The 18,177-nt window shown below is 36.1% G+C and overlaps 2 protein-coding genes across 5 annotated transcripts in view; both read right to left on the reverse strand.

Annotated features, from left to right (window-relative positions):
- Nucleotides 1-5,325: 5,325 nt before the first annotated feature.
- slc25a38a (solute carrier family 25 member 38a) lies at nucleotides 5,326-13,627 on the reverse strand. The gene is made up of 8 exons (XM_067370524.1): nucleotides 13,442-13,627; nucleotides 13,111-13,169; nucleotides 10,874-10,986; nucleotides 10,706-10,790; nucleotides 10,444-10,623; nucleotides 9,639-9,807; nucleotides 7,834-8,000; nucleotides 5,326-7,598 (listed from the first exon to the last, which is right to left on the reverse strand). Exons 2-8 carry the CDS (start codon nucleotides 13,123-13,125, stop codon nucleotides 7,476-7,478), a joined length of 852 nt encoding a protein of 283 aa, XP_067226625.1. The 5' UTR covers nucleotides 13,126-13,169; nucleotides 13,442-13,627; the 3' UTR covers nucleotides 5,326-7,475.
- A 1,122-nt stretch (nucleotides 13,628-14,749) lies between these two features.
- Nucleotides 14,750-18,177, reverse strand: part of LOC137017171 (myosin-9-like) — a 60,926-nt gene continuing 57,498 nt past the window's right edge. For all 4 annotated transcript variants that reach the window (XM_067381154.1, XM_067381152.1, XM_067381156.1 and 1 more), the window contains one exon: nucleotides 14,750-16,183. In XM_067381154.1, coding sequence (XP_067237255.1) covers nucleotides 16,075-16,183 — 109 coding nt within the window. In that variant the 3' untranslated portion in view covers nucleotides 14,750-16,074. The remainder of the gene's footprint in view (nucleotides 16,184-18,177) is intronic.

The raw sequence follows: 18,177 nt of genomic DNA on the forward strand, positions 1-18,177 counted from the left end.
CATGAATATCAGACCATAAATCCTCCACATACATACAATGAAAAAATAGATGATCTGTGATTTCTATATCATCACAGAATATACATTTATTAGAATCAAACCCAAACCTAAGTCGTAGGAATTCACTGGATGGATATATCCCATTTAAAATTTGAAAAGGTACAAACTACAAATAAACCACTTTGCAGAAAAAAGTGCACAACAATGAAGGGGTCACGCTCTAAAATATCAAGAGTGCAAAACAGACACATCCACCCGACACTAGTGTGACTATAAAACAGAGCAAGTTTTTACAAATGGGAAATAGCCTAATCAAGAAAATCAAGAATTCAGCCGCTCTGCAGGAATATGCACTATGCAAAAGACTTTAAAAAGAGGTTGAAATCAGATCTGATTCTGGCCCAGATTAATTGATGTGTAACCCGGGTAACCTAAGAAAAGGAAAACAAATTTTAGAAGAAAAAGAGATTCATCCAATCCCCGATTCGTGCTGCAATGAGAGACACCCCTAAGAGCCAATAGTAGCGGCGCATTCATAAGTCCCGCCCACTGGTCTCGCCGGCGCTGCTTTCAGCGTGAGCAGATGAGAGAGAGAGTCAGAGCAGATCAGCACAGACGGACCAGACAGTTTATCCAGAAAATCCATTGATATACCTGGAAATGTGATTGAGTGCACTGAAAGTGGAGCTTTTGAAGTCGACGCGTCAGCCTGAAGCGATGTCGTCGGAGACAGAGAAGAGAGAGAGGGAGCAGATCCCAGAGTGTTGAAGCACTGTGAGTAATCTTCCTTGTGTGAATAAAGATATGATTCTATTCTGCTTTAGGGAGTGAAATTCCAGATATTAATAATGTAAATGACATGTTGAAGTTTCTAAAATGATTAATTTCTGAGCCGTTTTGAGTAGGCCGCGTGCACACAGCGCGAGCTGAACTGATTAGCACATGGGCTAAAGCTAACACGAGTAAACGTGATAATTGTCATGAAACGAGATAAAGAGTTATATATTAGTGTCGGTGTGTTTAATAACTGCCTATTAATGTTTAATTTGATTGTGTCAATTTGAGATATTCATATGATTTATGGAAATGTCTGAATCAAAAGTTAATTGTTGTGTTTTGCAAGGCCTTACTTTCTTTCCATGGGTGTGAACGTGATAATTATAGTTTATTCTGGTCAATAAACCGAAATATAACTTTCACTTTACAACTTTTAGCAATTTATAACTAAACCATCACTGATTAAACATAGTTACTAGCTTCTTATTGTTCAGTTTATTTAATTGAAGTACCTTACTACACTAAAAATATGGTTTAAATAACGGCTAATATGCCCTTACTAGCCTATTTAAGTTGATCATTAATTACTAGTGTGTATGTGCGTAACATGCATAATTGTGGACCCTTAAAATAAAGTATTAACATATCTCCTTTGCCTCCCTCCCCTTCAGGTACAGTCATTTATGTTCATCTGTTTACATTTATTGAGGTAAGAAGACAAATATCTAAGAAAATTAATGTGTATTATTTCCATCTCTTGTTTCTTGTTTCTTGACAGACCGAAAGGAAAAGGACAGTGATTCCCACAGAGAAATTAATGACTGTTGATGAGTATCAAGCACAACCTCGACAGAGACTCAGAAGAGGCTGAAAAAATGGAGGAAAATGAAAAATTGAGAAATGACGACAAAAAAGTAAGAAAAATGCACGTACTAGTTATTTTAATGTTGTGGTGAATCAGCAGCCAGCTATCAAACTGTTTGGTGTTTTACTTTAGTAGTTTTTACTGTCTTTGCACTTCAAACTTTAAATTTTTTTGCAGAACTGCTATTGCTTCAATATTATTATTCAACTTGCTATGTAAAGTTAAGACAAAGAACTTAATAATTATTGGTAATTAATTGCATTATCAAGTATATGACAAGAAACCTGAAAGTTTTCCAACCTCTAACGTCTGGCATGATGGCTTTGTAAAACGCATCATTAACATTAAATTCATCAGCTTAGATGACCATATGTACACAGTAAATAGGTGTAAGAGATTGCTTTATCATGTTTTATTTTGCTATATTTTTGTTGCTAGAGCTACCAAATCTGATAAATGAAGTGAAGATGGCCCTGAAGTCTCAGTGTTCGTCAGCATCAGTCACATAACTTGGAAGATGGGACAGGATTTGCCACAGAGTAATTACAGAGCCCTTCCAACAGAACAGGTAGTGTACTAGTTTATCTAGTCAATGAAGTGCTGAAACCCTGTTGTTGTTGTTGTTGTTAATACTATATTCAATGTGATCCAGTGAGAGTAAGTTTAGGTTAAAGGATTAGTTCAGTTTCAAATGAATATTAGCCCAAGTTTTACTCACCCTCAAGCTGTCCTAGGTGTATATGACTTTCTTTTTTCTGATGAACACAATCTGAGAAATATTAATAAATATTCTGATGCATCCAAGCTTTATAATGGCAGTGAACGGGATCAATGAATGTAAGGCTGAAGAAAGTGCCTCTATCCATCATAAACGTACTCCACACAGCTCCAGGGAGCTTAATAAAGGCCTTCTGAATCGAAGCAATGCATTTGTGTTAAAAATTTAACAATATTTAACAAGTTATGCAGTAAAATATTTAGCTTCCGCCAGACCACAATCCATATTCAAGTTACGAAGTAAATTGGAATCACGTCAGTTACAGTTTTTTCCGTAAGTTTATTAGGGAAGGTGTAGGACATAGTGTAAGCTTTGTGAACTGCAAGAGTTTTACACTTTCTTCTTAACTTGAATATGGATGGCGGTCTGGTGGAAGCTAGATATTTTACTTCATAACTTGTTTAAATATGAATATTTTTTTTACACAAATGCATCGCTTCACTTCAGAAGGCCTTTATTAGGCCCCCAGAGCTGTGTGGAGTACGTTTATAATAGATGGATGTGGATGGAGGTACTTTCTTCAGCCTTATACTCATTGATCACTATCACTGCTATGCCATTATAAAGCTTGGATGTGTCAGGACATCTATTAATATTTCTCCAATTGTGTTCATCAGAAAGAAGAAAGTCATATACACCTAGGATGGCTTGAGGGTGAGTAAAGCTTGGGATAATTTTAATTTTAAAGTGAAATAATCCTTCTAAGTTTCTTGCTCCGTGCCACAATAGTAGCAATTCCTGTCAAACTCACAACTTTCTGGTTCCATTTTGAAGTCCAGATCCCCAAACATGCTGCTGTTGATTTGTCTAACTTGATATGTAGTCATGGACTGTGGGCAACTTTGCTTCCTAACATCAGCAATGTTTTGCCTTTTATTTGTTTGTCTCACAGGAGCAACGTTGCAGAAAGTGTCCTCATGTGGTGCCTGCCAGCATTGGTACAGCAATTAATGCCAAACTTACTGAAATTAGAGGGAAGAAAACACAAAAACATCTGAAAACCTTAATGGCCTTTGATGATTGATAGCCGTGACAGTGTGTTCAAGGTATTTTGTTGTTGTTGGAGTGTGTTTGTGTGTGTGTGTTTTGCCTTCGCAAAGTTCAGTTTGATATCAAGTTGTAATTTTAAATTACTCTTGTGGAGTATAATTTGATTGTCTTGTTGATTGTGTTGAAATAAAAGTATTTCTAATGTAAATTTGTGCTAGTAATTGACTGAAATCATATATGATTTGTATATGCAGAGATATTGTAATATTTACTGAAATCATAAAAGATAATTATATGTAGAGATATGAGGAATTAGGTGGAAACATATAAAGTTTGAAGAACAGACACACAATTTACCTATTAAAAACTTATATAATCTGTATAAAATTCATATGAGCAAATAATGCAAAATTTAAATGAATCCTATATGACTTGCATATGATTCAATCAAGAATTTTAAATGATTTGTATAGGAAATTTACTGATATTCATACACATTTTCTACTAAAATCATATACTATTGCATACTGTTGTCATGTAAAACTCATATAAGAATTTTGCAGTATTCATATATGACCTAAAAATACCATACAAGTTTTATGTGTGCTTTTTAGTATGAAAGTGGCCATAATCGGTCTGATTTTGTATATGACATGTATTGGACTTATATGAAACACATAAGGAAATTCTGGCTGATTTGAGTAAAGAATATATATGGTTGCTGTATATGAAACACAGGTTTTTTTCATAGGGGTGAAACACAATTGTGTGCATTTTAAACGTGTGCAGCAAAATAAGTAAACAATGAATGCTCATTTACATTTACAATACGATCCAATACAATACAATACAATACAATACAATACAATCTTCTCACATTATAGAAAACTTGGTGAAGAATAAGTTTTGAATAGTAAATGAATATCTTAGCAAACAAATGAAATTCTTCCTTGACTGTGTTCTGCTCTACTGTGTTTCCTCGCCTCTGGGTGGCGCTTGTGTTCAGTGTTGTGGTTTCTATGAGTCGCTGTACTGTGTTTTCTGTCCTGTACGTTAGATGGCGCTGCTGCTGTGACGGACGGGTGGACCATATTAAGACACACGGGATGGATTGTCCATATTAAGACAAAGACCATATTAAGACAATGGCGAGACGCGGAGTGACTCCTCGGTTAAACACTGTGTACATTCTGTCGCAACTTCTGTTTGCTGAGAGACACAGTGTCCTAAATCAGTGTTTACACGGCGCAAAAACATGTTTAAATGTTTTAATTAACATTTAAAGGCATGTTCATTTTATAAGGATCAATAAATCTGAATAAGAGAAGAAGTGAAAGAGAAAATGAACTGAAAATGAGGACAATAATGTGTGCTCTGCGTGTGTGTTATCAATGAGGTTGTTCTTGTACAGGTTAAAGTGTAAAGTGATTTGATGTTTGCAGGAGAGCGCGATCATCACGTCCCTCATTTAACTAAAATGTCATTCTGAAAATCCACAATTTTACTAAAACATCAACTTAAAATAATAGGCCTAACAATAATAATAATTAGCTGAAGTCTTTCAACTAGCCATGATATTTATAGTTTCCTCTATAATACCATTATTATTGTTACAGCAGTAAAACTGCTAACATAAAAAGATTGAAACAGACAAGAACATTAAAACAGACTTAAAATAACAGGATGAATATTTATTAACTAAAGAGTCTAAATTTTATTTAATAAAAAAAATAAATTAACAGAAATATAAAGAAAAATACAGTTTCTGATTTTTTTAAATAGCCTATAATAGTTTAGACTCATGAAAAAATTGAATTTTGTTTATTCAAATATTTTTTTAAATAAAGATTCTGAATAATATTTATTAATATAATAGTTTATTTATTAAAACAACAACCATTCTGATTTTTTTCGTAAATAATATTTTATGTAAAATAAAGACAATGAAAGTGACATTTATTTTGTTTACAGCTTTAAATCCACATTGAAAAGGTAATTTGGAGGAAACTATGACACAAGTTTATGTAAAGTCGCTTTTAAACAAACAAATAAAAATGACTAAAAGTTTGTGAAAAAATGTTCTGCTAACTTTATTGAAACATTCAAGAAACTTTATAAACATTCATTCTTCATATTCATATAGATGTAATTTCCTAATGACATCTAAATTATCAAAGTTTTTCTCAAAGTTGCAATGGCATTTGTTATTTTGAACATGTCAAACACAGAACCAGATGTAAAGCGTTACACATTTTCAGCGTGTCGCACGTAATGATTGTCCAGTTCAGTGTCATGTTGTCTTGTAATGGTTTGTGTACTCTCCTTTGACTCTTTTGTAGGGATTTGCGTAAGAGGCTCCTTTGAGGTCATCAGTCTTATCTGCTCCCCTCATTCAGAAAATCTGCTTTTGATCCTCGTTCATATTAGAAAATTACTGAACAAGCAGGAAAAATCTCAATTTACATCACAGCTTGATTTTCTTACACAAACAATGATTGTTTCTTGAATGTACACCCAATAGGGCTTTTAACCCTGGGTTATTGTTCTAAACTCTGCTTTTTAACCCTGGGTAGAAGAACTTTCACACTTGTAATTTAGAAGCGGGTTTAGCACTGAGTTTTACCCAGGGTAATGAAACCTGCTCCAAAGCAGGATTAGAACTGCTTAATCAATGACACTGATTTCGTAAATATGAAAATAATAACTTTAACCCGGGGTTTAGTGCACTGTACATTCCTAAACCCTGTGTTAAGGTTATTAATTTCATATTTGCAGTGTCAGAGTCATTGTGAAATGGCAGTTTATGAATACTAATTGGTTATCCATGAGCATGTGAAAAGCAGGATAACCCAGGATTCCATTTGCCCAGAGTTTACATTAACCCCGGGTTAACTAGCTCAATTTAAAAAAAAAAAAAAAAAAAACTAATGTTGTGATAAAACAATGTTATAAAAACAGATTTCAGTCTTTATTTAAAAACGACAAGCTGTCTGTGAATGATTGTGATGGGACTCAGTTCTGAGTGTTTTAAAGTCACCATTAAATCAAATTTGACAATTCATATTTTTAAAGGAATATTACAGTAGGCTATAATAAACTATTTAGCTGTGAACATCATTATTCGTGTGCCCTCGTAATTAAAATAACTTATTCTCCATCTTACAGTTTTTCTTCTCTTCTCTTGAGATAATTAAGCAATTAATAAAGCAAAAAGCAAAAATAAAGCTGTGGCTGAAGTCAGTTGTAGTTCTTGTGTTTCTCTTTTCTTCAGTGATTCTGCTTGTTAACAGCAGGTGTTCATCACTAATGTACAATCATCACTTAATTTCTTAATTATCTCATTAACTTTAACTCTGCTTTAGTGTTATTTTAACACTATTTAGAGAGGGACCATATGTACTCTGAGCAGAGTTGATTTAACTCTGGAGATTTTGCTCTCTTCTCTGATGACTGGCACCTTTCAATCACAACCAGATCTACCAATAGCAAACTACAACGATCCAATCAATTTCCCATGGACAAAATTAAGCCCCGCCCTACACTGTTTTAGAAGCCATTTCACTCGGATATACATCACAGGAAAGAAAAGACTATCACTACTCCCATTTCATGCTGACTTTAATAATAATAATAATTTGACTCGATAAACAACATATTAAGTTAACCTGTCAATCATAACCTGCAACATAATACTATAAAAGTCACCAGATTATGACTGTCCTAAAGCAGCTCATGAACTGTATACAAACGTTATAAGAGCAGAGCATAAGCAGCATAAAAACAGACAAGACAAGCTGAGCTGACATGTTAAAGCGCGTTTCAAAGCTCAGTCTCTGTGTTCAAGATGTTTCTCACTTCAGTTCTCCATTGATAATCAAGGCAGTTTGCCGAACCATGATGATCACAGTCAGTCAGACAAACAGATCATTTTCTATCGCCGTGTTTCCAGACCCACATGATCCTCACCATCGAGGATCTCAGAGTCAAACACTAAAACATCAGACGGGCCCGTGAGCCGCTGTGAAGATCTCGTTCAGTGTGTGATGTGAGATGGTTTGATCGCTCTCAGGATTTGAGGCCCATCTGAGCCATCAGCTGCTCGTACACCGTCCACGCCATCGCCGCCATCATGGTTCTCCTCAGAGAGCGAGGAACTGCGCCACGGAAAAAACCCACCAACCCGTGATCCTGACAGACAAACACAGACAAGTCAGCAGTGTTATCTTAGTATTCCTTTTTTTTTCATTAGTTTTTATTTTAATATTTTGGTTTTAGTCATTTTGTTCTGTTTTTTTTGTTGTTGTTGTCGTTTTGATTAGATTTTATTTTTAAACTTTTAATCCAATGTAAAGTGTGTTATTTAAGATCCAAAATAACTGTTTATTTAAGCAGTAAAACAGAGCTGGAGACGAGCATCTGTTACCTTGTAAATGTATCGCACCACATCTGATGTCCTCCTGAAAACGTCTGGACTCACTTGAACGTGAGTTTTCACCACATCTGCCGGCTGGGTCACGACGGAGGCCAGGACGCCGGCCAGAACACCGCAGCTGAAGTTAGCCAGTGGAGCGTAAGATGACTGACTGATCTCTAAAAGAGAGAGAGAGTTTATCAGTACAGTCTGTGGAAATGATCTGCACGGCTGTTACACAATTTACCATCACTATGACTCCCTGTCTGGGCTGTCGGGATGTTTGAACGGCTCTCTTATCTCTTATGTAGAAACATTCAACATACATCAAGAGCAATACTCCTGTTAGCTGTTATCTCACCTAAACCTCTTAAGACACTGAGAAAAAATTGTTCCAGAAGGACATGGGGATGGGAAAAATATATGAGACGGAAGGAAAAACTATACTTCAATCCTGTTTTTTTTGTTGTTTTTTTGCATTCCTCTGATAAACTTTGCATTTTTTTGCAAAATGTTGGTGTTCCCTTGAGAAATGTTGCATTTGCTTGCAAAACATGTAACATTTCTGTTTCCAAAGACATTTAGAGTTTGCTCACAAAACTTTTCTCTGAGATAATTTGCATTCGCTGGCAAGATTTTGGTGTTCTACGGAAGCTTGTTTCTGCCACTGAATAAAAAATAAAAACAGTAATTGTGACTTTTTATCTCACAATTCAGTTTTTTTTTTTCTCAGAATTGGATGTTAAAGCTCGCAATTGCATTTATATCTTACAATTCTCAGAAAAAAAAAGTCAGAATTGCAAGAAATAAAGTCACAATTGTGAGAGAAATAGAATTGTGAGAAAAAAGGCAGAATTGTGAGAAAAAAGTAAAAATGACAAGAAAGAAACTCGCAATTGCAAGAAAAAAGTCAGAATTGCAAGAAATAGTCAGAATTGTGAGAAAAATAGTCAGAATTGTGAGAGAGAATTAGTCAGAATTGCAAGAAATAAAGTCAGAATTGTGAGAGAAATAGTCCGAATTCTGAGAAAAAAGGCAGAATTGGGAGAAAATGACAATAAAGAAATTTGCAGTTGCAAGAAAAAAAGTCAGAATTGCAAGAAATAAAGTCACAATTGTGAGAAATAGTCAGAATTGCAAGAAAAATAGTCAGAATTGTGAGAAAAAAAACTCACAATTGTGAGAAAAATAGAATTTTGAGAAAAAAAGGTAGAATTGCGAGGAAAAAAAGTTGCGATTATCTTTTAAATTGTTTTATTCTGTGGCAGAAACAAGCTTCCATAGAACTCGTAAGACTTTTGAGATTGCCAAGAAATTTTGCATTTTTCTCACAAACTTTTTACGTTCCCCTGAGAAATGTTGCGTTTGCTGCAAAAACTTTGCATTGCTCTAATAAAAACTTTGCATTCGGTCGCAAAACCTTTGCGTTGCCTTGAAAAACATTGCATCCACCCGCAAAATTGTTGCAGTCCTCCAAGAATTGTTGCATTAGCTTGGAAAAAATTTAGCTTTCCTCAGAGAAACTTTGTATTCTCTCGCAAAACTTTTGCGCTCCCATAAAAACGTAGCGCGCTCTTGCAAACTTTAGGATTACCTCAGAAATATTGTGTTCACTCGCACAGGTTTTACGTGTTTTGTGAGCGAACTAATGATATAATTTTTCCTCCCATGACACAAATGTTCCAGTGTAAAAGAAAAAATCCTAACTTTCTTGCTGTAAAATAATTATGAACACTTTAAGTGGATAAAATCCTATTTAATCACACATATTTGAAGCACATGTAGTATACGGCCACACTCTCAGTAAGTGTACAGACCTCGTGGCAGCGAGTATTTGGCCTGGCTGTAGATCATGACGTATATCCCGGAGAACGGCGCGTCTCTGAGCAGAGTGGCCGTCAGACCTGAGAACAGAGCCTTCGGTCCCTCCACCCGGCACACGGACCGCAGCGCTCCTCCCACACTGCTGTACTGATAGCGGCCGCTCTGAAACACACACACAAGTCATGATTTCACACTCTCTCATGAGGCCGATTTACACTACTGTTCAAGGGGACCTATAATGTCCCTTTTACAGATCATTAGCTTGTCAAATTTGCCTCTATTTGGGTGTGAGCAAAAAAAAACATGTCGTTTTTGTGTGTGTCCCTTTAAATGCAAATGAGCTGCTGTTCCCCGCCCCCTTTTCAGAAGAGGGTGGAGCTTTAACAGCTCGCGCTTCGGTTGCTCAACAACAACAAAGCTGGAGAATCTCACGCAGCCAAAATGAGGATTGTCAGTAACGGTGTTCAGCCATACATTGTTCAAACCGGAGTCGACACTGATGGAGAGACTCAGGAAGAAGTTACAACATTTAGAATGAAACTGGACGTTTCTGAATGGTTAGTGGATAAATTTATGTAGTTGCTGTCGAGTTGATTCAACTCATCCACTAGCATGTGCCGTCATGTTAATCTTTTGTGCAAATCCAGTGTTGAATTGACCCTCGTTTGTGAAGCAGTCTGGCGTAAAACAAAAACTTTTCCTCTTCTCTAAAGCAGCCCAACATGGCCCCGCCCCCTTTGTTGTTTGTTCTCGGGGGCGGGGTTTATGTACATTTTAGGGTTATTGATCCACACACACCTCGAAGCGTGTTTTGATGACAGTGACAGGCAGCATGCAGACGCCCGCGACGCATCTGGCTCCAGCTCCCAGTAGCACTGACTGTAGGGGCCCCGGGGCCCCGTCGGCGAAAAAACGCTGCTTTAGCGTGAAATACGTGCTGAAGTAGATCCCGACTCCTGGAATACAGCGCACAAACGACTGCGGAGAGAGAAAGAGAGAATATTACTATACAAACACAAACATAATAGAGGCCTTGTATCAAATCAGACGTGACACTCACAGGTGAGACGCCTCTCCACAGTCCAAGAAGCTTCTCCGTCCGCAGGACACTAACAAAGACTGCGACCATGCCGACCCGACCCGATCTGATGCACAGAATACAGTTCAATCAAACTTCATTCAGCCAGACTGAACCTGTCAATCAAACCCGTCTCGCGTGTGTACTGACCCGGGCTGTAGGGTCTGCAGGCGCGTCTTCACCAGGTCCAGAGGCTGGAAGAGCAGCGTGGAGCACGTACCGCTCAGAGAGCCACACATGAACGCCTTCACTGCGGGATGAGCCTAAATCATATTCAAACATGCGTATTATAAATACAATATTCAACAGTCAGTCCAAAACTGCGTTAATCACATATTTTTCAGAAGAATTATAAAAATGTTATTTAGTTCAGCATGTCACACTTTTTTTGTTTGTAAAACAGGTTTATAGTTATTTAAAACTAAACTTAAGCCATAAAAATAATTTCTGTTACTTGAAATAAACGTTAACTAAAATAAAATAAAATATAATAAAACTTTTTGCATTTGCATTTATGCATTTGGCAGACGCTTTTATCCAAAGCAACTTACATTACATCATACTAACTTTAACTTTTTTTTAAAACTTAATTTAAGCATTTAAGCTTCAAACTGTACAAAATTAGGTACTAAAATAACTAAAACTCAAATAAAAACTATACATATATACATATATATATATAGATATATATATATATATATATATATATATATATATATATATATATATATATATATATATAATGACCACCAATGATACTAAAATAACACTGTAACAAAATAGTTTTAGTTGGGCAGTATTTTGGCCATCATATCCACAAGATCAATGAAATGATTTCATAAGTGAATGATATGATGATATGAATGTGATGTGAAGCATGACTCAGCAGAGCTTCAGCTCGTCTCTTTCTGCTGGACTTTAAGATTCTCATCTGTGCGTCTGTCTCGTTAACTGAGCGTGTGTTTGCTCAGCCCCGCCTCTTTAGAGCATCACCATAGAAACAGAATGTTTTACAGAGGACCGCTTCATACGGACCAATCAGAGTGCAAGAAAACAGGAGGCTTGGCTAAAGCCCGTCCCCTTCAGAGGATTAACTTCACTGCTTCACTTCTGAAAACGCCTGAAGTAAACAACAACAACAAACTCCGTGAAATCAGCCCGTTCAGGTCTTTAACCGCATATTACAGTCACTCTATATGATCAAACACAACGAACATGTTAAACCTCATGGGTTGAGACGTCATTACCCTCCTGCCTGTGTGTAATTATTGCACAGTCAGAGCTGCGGTAACTATCAGTCATTCTGCCCTATCGTCACTAACCAGATAACATGACTGATAGAAACGGGGCAAGCTGATGTGACCGGAGCAAGTCTGAGGTCAGAGTTCAGAGGGAAACTGCAGAACAGACAAACTTATATACTTCGAATAAACTGAATCAATAAGTCAATCACTATATTGATTAGCCTACTTATAGTGTTACACAGTGTACAGTATGAGTTGCTGAATGAGATAGGAGGGGGGAAAATACATGTTTGCGTTCTCTTGCAAATTTGATTTTCCCCGAGAATCTGAGTTTGCTCGCAAAACTCTTGCATTCCTCTGCGTTTGCTCATACAAAAAACTCTTTTGTTCCCCACGAAACATTGTGTTTGCACACAAAACTCTTGCTGTTCCTCTAAGAAACTTTGTTGTAGCTTGCAAAACTATTGCGTTCCCCTGGGAAACTTTGCATTTGCTCTTTAAAAAATAAATAAATAAAATCTTTTGTTCGGAAACATTGTTTTTGCACACAAAACTTTTGCGTTCCTCTAAGAAACGTTGCGTTTGCTCGCAAAAGTCTTGCGTTTCTCTGAGAAACTTTGCGTTTGCTCATAAAAATAAATAAATAAATAAATAAATAAAAACGCTTTTGTTCCCCAAGGAAACGTTTTTGCACAAACACTTTTGCGTTCCTCTAAGAAACTTATCATTTTCTTTCACGTCATAATATTTCACAAGAGTTTTGTGCAAACGCAACATTTCTTAGGGGAATTAAAGAGTTTTGCAAACGCAAAGTTTCTTACGCCAATGTTTTGTGTTCAAAACGCAAAGTTTCTCCTTGGGGAACGAAAGAGTTTTTTTTTTTTTTACGAGCAAATGCAAAGTTACTTAGAGGAACGCAAACGTTTTGTGTGAGAACAAAACGTTACTCGGGGGAACGCAATAGTTTTGCAAGCAAAACGATATTTCAATGATTTTACGAGCGAATGCAAATGTTTGCCAGGGAACGCTATATGCTTTTTTTTCTTTTCTTTTTTCTTACATCATAAGAAACAAATTCAGTGTCTAAACTTTTGACTATAGTATGTCACGTTTGTAAAAAGTGATAAAAACATAAAGTCTTACCAGTGAGAACTCCATGAGATGATCAGTCAGTCTGTCCTTGAGAGCAGCGAGCTCAGCTTCTGAAAACACCAGAGTGATCTGAGAATAAATCACTGACCGCATCTCTCTGATTCCACACAAACTTAACATCACCTGACTGCTTCTCTCTTAACACACACAATCACTCACAGTGTTTATTATTCTGTTAGTGTCCACCCGTGCCTCTCATTCATGCGCGCGCTTCTCACGTGAGGTGCACCGCACGTTTGTGGTTTCAGAGATGAGGTTTTAAATTAAGTAGCAGCATTTGCTGAGTTATAAAATAAACTTCTGAAGTAAAAGATCAGCTCACCTCTTATGATCCGCGGCGGGTGGGGGTTTCCAATAAATGTTGCTGGAAAAGGTGAAAAATATCCCCAGACGACCTCGATATAGTGATTAGGAAGCTTTAAAAATAATTAAAAATTATAAAAGAAGAATAATAACGAAGAGAAACAGAAGGGGTCGTGCTGCTGTCTGACCGTTTACGCGCTCCACAGGTAGGTATAAAAGAAAGGGGCGGGGCCTGATGCAAGGTGTATAGTACACTGAATCTGACTGGCCCGTTACCAGCAAGCGGTTGCAAGACCAGTGCCCAAATGTAACAGTGTAAGTATAACTGGCTATATGTCATGATTTTATCTCACATAAGAAAATAATAGTATGATTTCAGTAAAACATAATTATATACACACATTTAAATGGAATAAAATCCCTTCAATGTAAAGTAGATGTAAATCCGCTCAAAACCAGTTTGGACCAACGTGCTCGCTCTGCAGTGAGGCGACCGGTGTGCGCGCTCTCGTGGCAAAACTCAGTAACGGTCAAAACAGTTTCATTACTTTGAAGAAAACGTTTTCTTCTCGAGTTGTGGGACAAATTAGTAGAATAGTAAGTTGCGTTTAATTTATTAAATGCTTTATTTGATTTATGATGAACATGAATAGTTAAATATTGATTCAAATGAGGTTCTGTTCACATATTTTGCAAAATAGTTTGATTTGCCTAGCAACAATGTAGCGACGGGTTCTGGATGCGCGGGCTTCTTCTGACTTAACAAATGATGTTGAAAACATGTTTTAAGGGGAAAAAAACGTTTAGAATATCAATTTGATGGGAAAAGGTAGATGAACGAAATGCAGAGGTATAGGGAGCATTTCATAGTGCAAGTAATTTTAGTTTCATTTGATGTTAAAGCTCATTTCATTAATATGACTGTGGTACAGTAGGCTAAATAGACCCTTTTCACAATGTGAAGAAACTTTTCAACAGCCATCAATATCGTAAATGGAATATTTTTTGGGGAAAATGAGCGATGGTTTCTGTAGATAAGACCCTTATTTCTGTAAACTAATTTTGACCTTCAACAGTTTGGAGGCCATTGAAGGCCACTATAGAGAAAAATCCTGGAATGTTTTCATCAAAAACCTTAATTTCATTTCGACTGAAGAAAGAAAGACATCTTGGATGACACAAGGGTGAGTAAATTATCAGGAAATTTTAATTTGAAACTAATCCTTTATTATCCACAATTTAAATGTTGATAGGTCTGTTTTTAACTGTAGCTAGTGTTAGATAAAAAAAAAAAAAAAAAAAGAAAAGATAAAGATCAAGTCAAGAGTCATACACTTGATAAAGCAGTTTTGAAAAAGCCATTTTATTGCATCATTATAACGATTTATGACAAATCTCTCCAGATATCATTTAGGAGCTGCAGAGAGAGAACATAACACAACATCACAAAGTCATTATTGGGAGACAATGAGAATGAGAGAGAAAAATGCTCTATCTATCCATACATAATCAATAATAGTAAATTTCTCTCACTTCCCAGCAGTGTGAGCGAAAAAGCATAAACTGAGCACGAGCTTCGAGGAGTGAGAGATCACGAACGTTAATCAAATCCTTACTTTTTTTTGGCCTTTCTGAGGGAAACCCCAGAAAGAGAAATCAAATACAGATCGCAGAATAATCAAATATGATGTCAGAGATTTAAACGCAACCAGAGGTAGCCATGGAAACTCCCGCCAAACAGTGGATTCCCGCCCCTCGCGGCCGTGCTCAGAGTTTACAGTGTGTGCGTGAGAGAAACCGTCAACCCATCCACCCATCATGCCCTGAACATTAATAAAGACACGGTAATGAAAGGAAAAGAGGATCAGAAAATATCCAAATAGTAGATTTAAGGCGATAGTGCATAGTGCCATGTCTAAATGAGTTCGTGCAGTGCCTACTCTGACTTTATTCCTTCAATCTGCTGCAACAGTGCGAAAAAAAAACGCATTTTATTGCTCAGAACAAACAGACAAATCGTTCCCCATTTCATGTGCATATACGGTGGTGTGACAATCTCTAATATTCTCGGTGCTGGTTTGAATTACTAAATGCCTTATTTCTTGTGTAAAGCCCAAAAGCGTAACTGTATGATACTATCTGTAATTATCGTCACAATCTCGTATTTACCAGCAGGAGGCGCAAGAGAGCGAGCGCTATGTTCATCCTTTACCATTATAAAAACTTATGAATAAAATACAGTTGTATAGAAAGCAACGTTGCTTTGGTCCCCTTCAAATAAGTTCTTTCTTCACTTTTTTTTTTAAGTCATTTTTTTCTTTTACATCAGTTAGAAAAATAGATCCAGAATCGGGACTATCACTGAGGGAATGTGTCCTTACAAAAATATCATTCCGCTCTTTTCTATTCTAGACAATGACATGAAAACACAAATTTGGTCCTCAGTGTGAGTGAAGCTGTCGAGTGTGATTGTCAAGAGAACCATTGTGTGTGTGTGTGTGTGTGTGTGTGTGTGTTTGAATACACTATGGCACTAAAATAATAATAATAAAAAAAAGAGAAGGATTCTCTGAGTTTTTATGGACGATATCGTCCGAGACTTGTGTGTATCTGTTTGTGTGTTTGTGAGGGAACGCTGCAGTTCGGCTTCTTTCACTCTGGTTTGGGTTCGGGGGTTTCGCTCTTGGCCTCTGGGTCTTCGTCGCTCTCGATTCCTGAGCGACTGACGATGCGGCGCATGGTGAAGGGTAAATCGCCACGCCTGGACACAAGAGACATACATTTCAATGTCAGATATGCATTTGATCACATGTGCAGGCCTCTGCATGATTTATTGTATTTTAATCGTTATCACAATCAACTGTGATATTGGCCTAATGGTGACTTATCCTGAAAACTTGGGTTATCGTGCATGCTTAGGGTTGCCAGATGTCAAGAGTTTAAATCCCCCAATCAGGGTGTTTCTCTTAAAGGGATAGTTCACCCAAAAATGAAAATTACCCCATGATTTACTCTTTCATCTTCATCTTCTTTCAGATGAACACATTCGGAGATATATTTAAAAATATTCTGGCTCTTCCAAGCTTTATAATGATAGTGAAGGGTGGTCAAGATTTTAAAGCCCAAAAAAATTCATCCATCCATCATAAATATAATCCAAACCCTCCAGGGGGTTAATAAAGGTCTTCTGAGTTTTTGTAAGAAAAATACCCATATTTAAAACTTTATAAATTCAAATAACTAGCTTCTGGCGGACGACTGTATGCATACTGTGAAAGTCGACTACAGTGATGTATGATGCAGGATTTAGGAGTATCGTAAGCTAATCGTAAAGTATCATAACGTTTCTAATTTTTGACTTCTAATTCATGACCGGTGTTTTGTTTTGCTCTATCCTCTGCGCTTCCGCATTCATCATTTCATTATGCGTCAGGTCAGGCATCGATCTCTGCCGCAAAATGATGTGTATGGCCGTCTGCCTGAAGATACTTATTATAGTTTGTAAATGTATAAATATGGACATTTTTCTTACAAAAACCCATCGCTTCACTTAAGAAGGCCTTTATTAACCTCCTGCCTTTATTATTTTTATGATGGATATATACACAGCTATGGAAAAAATTAAGAGACCACTCCAAGTTCAGAAATCAATGTTAAGTGTTCTCTTAATTTTTTCCATAGCTGTATGTATATATATATATTATATATATCTCAGATTGGGTTCATCTGAAAGAAAATAGTCATATACACCTAGGATGGCTTGAGGGCGAGTAAATCATGAGATAATTTTCATTTTTGGGTGAACTATACATTTAATAGAAAAATAATAGAAAATATAGAAAAATACAATAGATATAGAAAATGATAAAGAAAAATGTCAGGTATAGACAAATAGTTACCATTAAACTACAGAACAAATGGAACAACAGAAAAATTCCAAATAGATTATTAACATACTTTGGAATGATTGGAATTAATATCAGGAATTTCACAGTTTTAGCTTTTGAGAGAAGCTTCTTGTTTCGCCACTTTTCTTAAATGTAGAGAATGCATGCATTTACACGATAAATATAATAAATCAGGAAACTACATAAGGTGAAATAACCAAGCAGTTGACATTCCCTTGATTTGTGTTTAGGTGAACCAGTGTTTTAGTATAATTAATATACTATTATAGTTATTAATATTTACACAATTCCATTCTCCGTTTACTTTCGGATATTTTTTGTTTGTCATATCATTTTGTTTAAGTCTTAAATATGTATAAATAGTTTGTATTTCAGTTTTAGTTAGTTTAGTATCTGAAGTTAAACTAAACCAAAATGAATTTAAAATCAATTTAAAAATGCTATTTGGTTTTTATTGATTTTTTATTTCAGTTTTAGTTAATTTTGTTCTTCTAAAAATATATATTTTTTATTTCAAGTGAACATTTATTTTATTTCAAATCATGTTTATGGCAATTCTGAATTTTGTACTGACGATTAATTTTCATGTAAATAATTGCAATTAAAAATTTTATTCTGTTCTGTTCATGTCACTTACAGTGCAAGCCTATATTTTACTCAGAAAACTTTTGATTTACTTTAATGCTGTGAAAATTAATAATATTTATACAAATAGTTATTTTATAATATAATATTATACAACCATCTTATTTGGATGGCAAAAGCTAATTGAAATTTAAACTTCACAATTATTACCAGTGTCGCCAAGTGTGCAATTTTCCCGCTGAATTGAGCTACTTTTACACTG

Source organism: Chanodichthys erythropterus, chromosome 3, assembly GCF_024489055.1.
Source record: "Chanodichthys erythropterus isolate Z2021 chromosome 3, ASM2448905v1, whole genome shotgun sequence".
NCBI classification, from domain to species: Eukaryota; Metazoa; Chordata; class Actinopteri; order Cypriniformes; family Xenocyprididae; genus Chanodichthys; species Chanodichthys erythropterus.

Coding starts and splice junctions, on each gene's coding strand:
- slc25a38a (XM_067370524.1), bottom strand. Junction 8,001..9,638: donor CAAATACTCGCTGCCACGAG/GTCTGTACACTT, acceptor TCTCTCTTTTAG/AGATCAGTCAGTCATCTTAC. Junction 7,599..7,833: donor TGGTGCGATACATTTACAAG/GTAACAGATGCT, acceptor TTTGTCTGTCAG/GATCACGGGTTGGTGGGTTT.